Source organism: Colobus angolensis, unplaced genomic scaffold, assembly GCF_000951035.1.
Source record: "Colobus angolensis palliatus isolate OR3802 unplaced genomic scaffold, Cang.pa_1.0 Scaffold24, whole genome shotgun sequence".
NCBI lineage: Eukaryota > Metazoa > Chordata > Mammalia > Primates > Cercopithecidae > Colobus > Colobus angolensis.
The window spans coordinates 12,744,710-12,747,230 of NW_012115599.1; the positions used below are offsets into that span (position 1 = coordinate 12,744,710).

General features: G+C 50.4%; 1 protein-coding gene and 1 long non-coding RNA gene across 4 annotated transcripts in view; one reads left to right on the top strand and one right to left on the bottom strand.

The window, feature by feature from the left end:
• The window catches only part of LOC105514203, a 1,200-nt gene extending 726 nt beyond the window's left edge, over positions 1 to 474 (bottom strand). Inside the window, exon 1 of the long non-coding RNA XR_001002152.1 lies at positions 70 to 474. This is a non-coding gene — a long non-coding RNA (uncharacterized LOC105514203). The remainder of the gene's footprint in view (positions 1 to 69) is intronic.
• LOC105514202 (chromosome unknown open reading frame, human C6orf106) overlaps positions 1 to 2,521 on the top strand; it is a 127,287-nt gene that overhangs the window by 10,854 nt on the left and 113,912 nt on the right. For 2 of the 3 annotated variants that reach the window (XM_011945409.1, XM_011945411.1), the window contains exon 1: positions 1 to 346. In XM_011945409.1, the coding sequence (XP_011800799.1) occupies positions 189 to 346 (158 nt within the window). In that variant the 5' untranslated portion in view covers positions 1 to 188. The remainder of the gene's footprint in view (positions 347 to 2,521) is intronic. The other variant, XM_011945410.1, reaches the window with a different exon arrangement.

Here is a 2,521-nt window from a genome sequence, read left to right on the forward strand (position 1 = left end):
GGGGGGGGAGAGTGAGTGAGTGGCAGAGTGAGTTTACCCCTATGAGACTGTGAGAGGCCCGGGGCCTACCTCAAAGGAGCGGGGTCACGACGCTAGCTAGCAGCGGGCCCCCTCCCGGTCCCCGGGCCCGGCGGCGCGGCGGCGGCTCGGTTGTGAGGAGGCGGGGAAGCGGGTGTCCGGGCCCCGCCATGGAGGGCATGGACGTGGACCTGGACCCGGAGCTGATGCAGAAGTTCAGCTGCCTGGGCACCACCGACAAGGACGTGCTCATCTCCGAGTTCCAGAGGCTGCTCGGCTTCCAGCTCAATCCTGCCGGTTGCGCTTTCTTCCTGGACATGACCAACTGGTGAGCCGGCCCCGCCGTGCCAGCGCTGGCAGCGGCCTCGGGGCCCCTAGGGGAAGGGAAGGGACTCTCGAGCTCGGCGGCCGGGCGAGCCAGGCGGGTATTGAGGGCCACCCCCTTCCCGGGACGGGTAGGACAAGTGGGGGAGCACTGGGGGCGTAGGAAGAATTAGAGGGCTGAGCAGGGCTAGAGGAGAGTTAGGGGCCACGGAGGCAGAAGGGGCGGAAGGGAGATGGTGTGGGCAGCTCCTAAGGTTTTTCGAGGATTAGGGGCCAAGGGCCAAGGGATGTGGGATAAGAGGAAAAGACTTAGGCATTCAGGCATAGTGGGTAGACTTGGGAGGAAAAGGGTTATGGTATTGGCTGAGAGTAAAAAGCACAGGAGATCTGGATTTGGGGAGTGGGGGAAAAGGTTGGGGTTTGGAGTGAGGGGCTGAGGATGCCAGGATTGGGCGGAAACTATAGGGAAGGATTAGGTACTGTGGAGCAACCTGAGCACTGGAGAGGCTTGGGAGTTAGGAGCTGAGAACAGATTAATTTGTGTGTCTGTCTCTTTCCATCTGAGGATAGATAGGGAAAAGGGGGTGATATTATAAGGGAAGACAAGGGGGTATGGTGAGGGAGATGACTTTCTTAAGAGTTATGCCAGGGAGAAGTAGGATCTACTAGTAAATAAATTGACACATGGAGGACCGGGAGTGTTAAACTTGGGACAGGGCCTGGGAACCACCTTAGGAAAAGTGGGGGAAATGAGATGATCTTGGGGGAAGGAACTTTCTGAAGGGACAGGACTCCTGGCAGAGGGTTCATCTGGGGCCACCAGAATGCTGGGAATGGAGAGGGGCTTATCTGAAAGAAAACTAAGTTGACAGATGTTTGGGAAAATGGAGAACTTAGGCTGGGAGCCAAATGTTTTTGTCTTCACCTTGTAGAAGACTGAATTGGGGCAGAAGACTATCCGACGTAAAGGAGTGTTTCTTGGCTTTGAAAGTAGCACTTGCTATTGTTGATAAGCAAGGCTTCCCCTTGTACTCTGAATAGAGGTTGTTGGATTCACTCGGAGGCAGAGTTGAAGCGGAGATGATTAGACTTTCTTTGAAAGGATTTCAGGTGAAACAGCTAATATGTCTTTGGGCAAAAGGCAAAAGGTTCAGTGCCCTTTGCTCTGTTGGGCATTCAGTCTCCTGACATGTGGAATCTTGTTTCTTTTGGCATCACTTGCACAACCAACCTCTCTTTTATTCCTTATCCACTGAATGCCTCGAGCAATGCTGGAAAAGAGGCTGTAAACCTACTTTTTATCCCACTCCTAACCTAGTCCTACCCTGGATGATGCTCATCTGTTAGTAGAAACCTTGTAGCCATGGCTGCACCAAAGGTGATGTGTAAATTTTTTTTTTTTTTTTAGACAGAGTCTCGCTCTGTCGCTCAGGCTGGAGTGCAGTGATGCAACCTCGGTTCACTGCAACCTCTGCTTCCCAGGTTCAAGCAATTCTCCTGTCTCAGCCTCCCCAGCAGCTGGGACTACAGGCGCACACCACCTCGCCCGGCTAATTTTTTTGTATTTTTAGTAGAGATGGGGGTTTCACCATATTGGTCAGGCAGATCTTGAACTGACCTCAGGTGACCCACCTGCCTTTGCCTCCCAAAGTGCTGGGAACATGTGTGAGCCACTATGCCCCGCCAATTTTTTTTTTTTTTTTTTTCCCTGTGCGTCATCTTTGATGGGTCTTACTATTTTATCTTTAAGGTCGATTATAGCAAGAGCAGGTTTAAATTTCTAGATGTTTAGAAAACTCTTTGACTGGATGCAGGAGATAGCCCTTAGAATTAATCATTTGTAATCTCCATTTGTATCTGTTACATCTGATGATCTCAGGCAGGGAATATAGCCTACTGTAGTTTTCTGACAGCTAACCTGAGGTGTTTAGTCAGAGAGACATGGGTTATTGAACACACTGAGAAGAACTATTACTCTGGTGAAATTTAGAAGTAAAGTTATATCTTGAAGAGAGTTGTTCTCTTGCCTGACTGCTTCCCACCTCCAGCTCTTTTTCTTCCTTGTTTACACTAGTTCAGCATAGGAAACTTGGCATATTGTTGCTGCTAGTTTGGTAGGAGAGGATCGTTATTTCTCCCAACCCTTTGTGAATTGGACCATTTAAACACTGCCCTAATA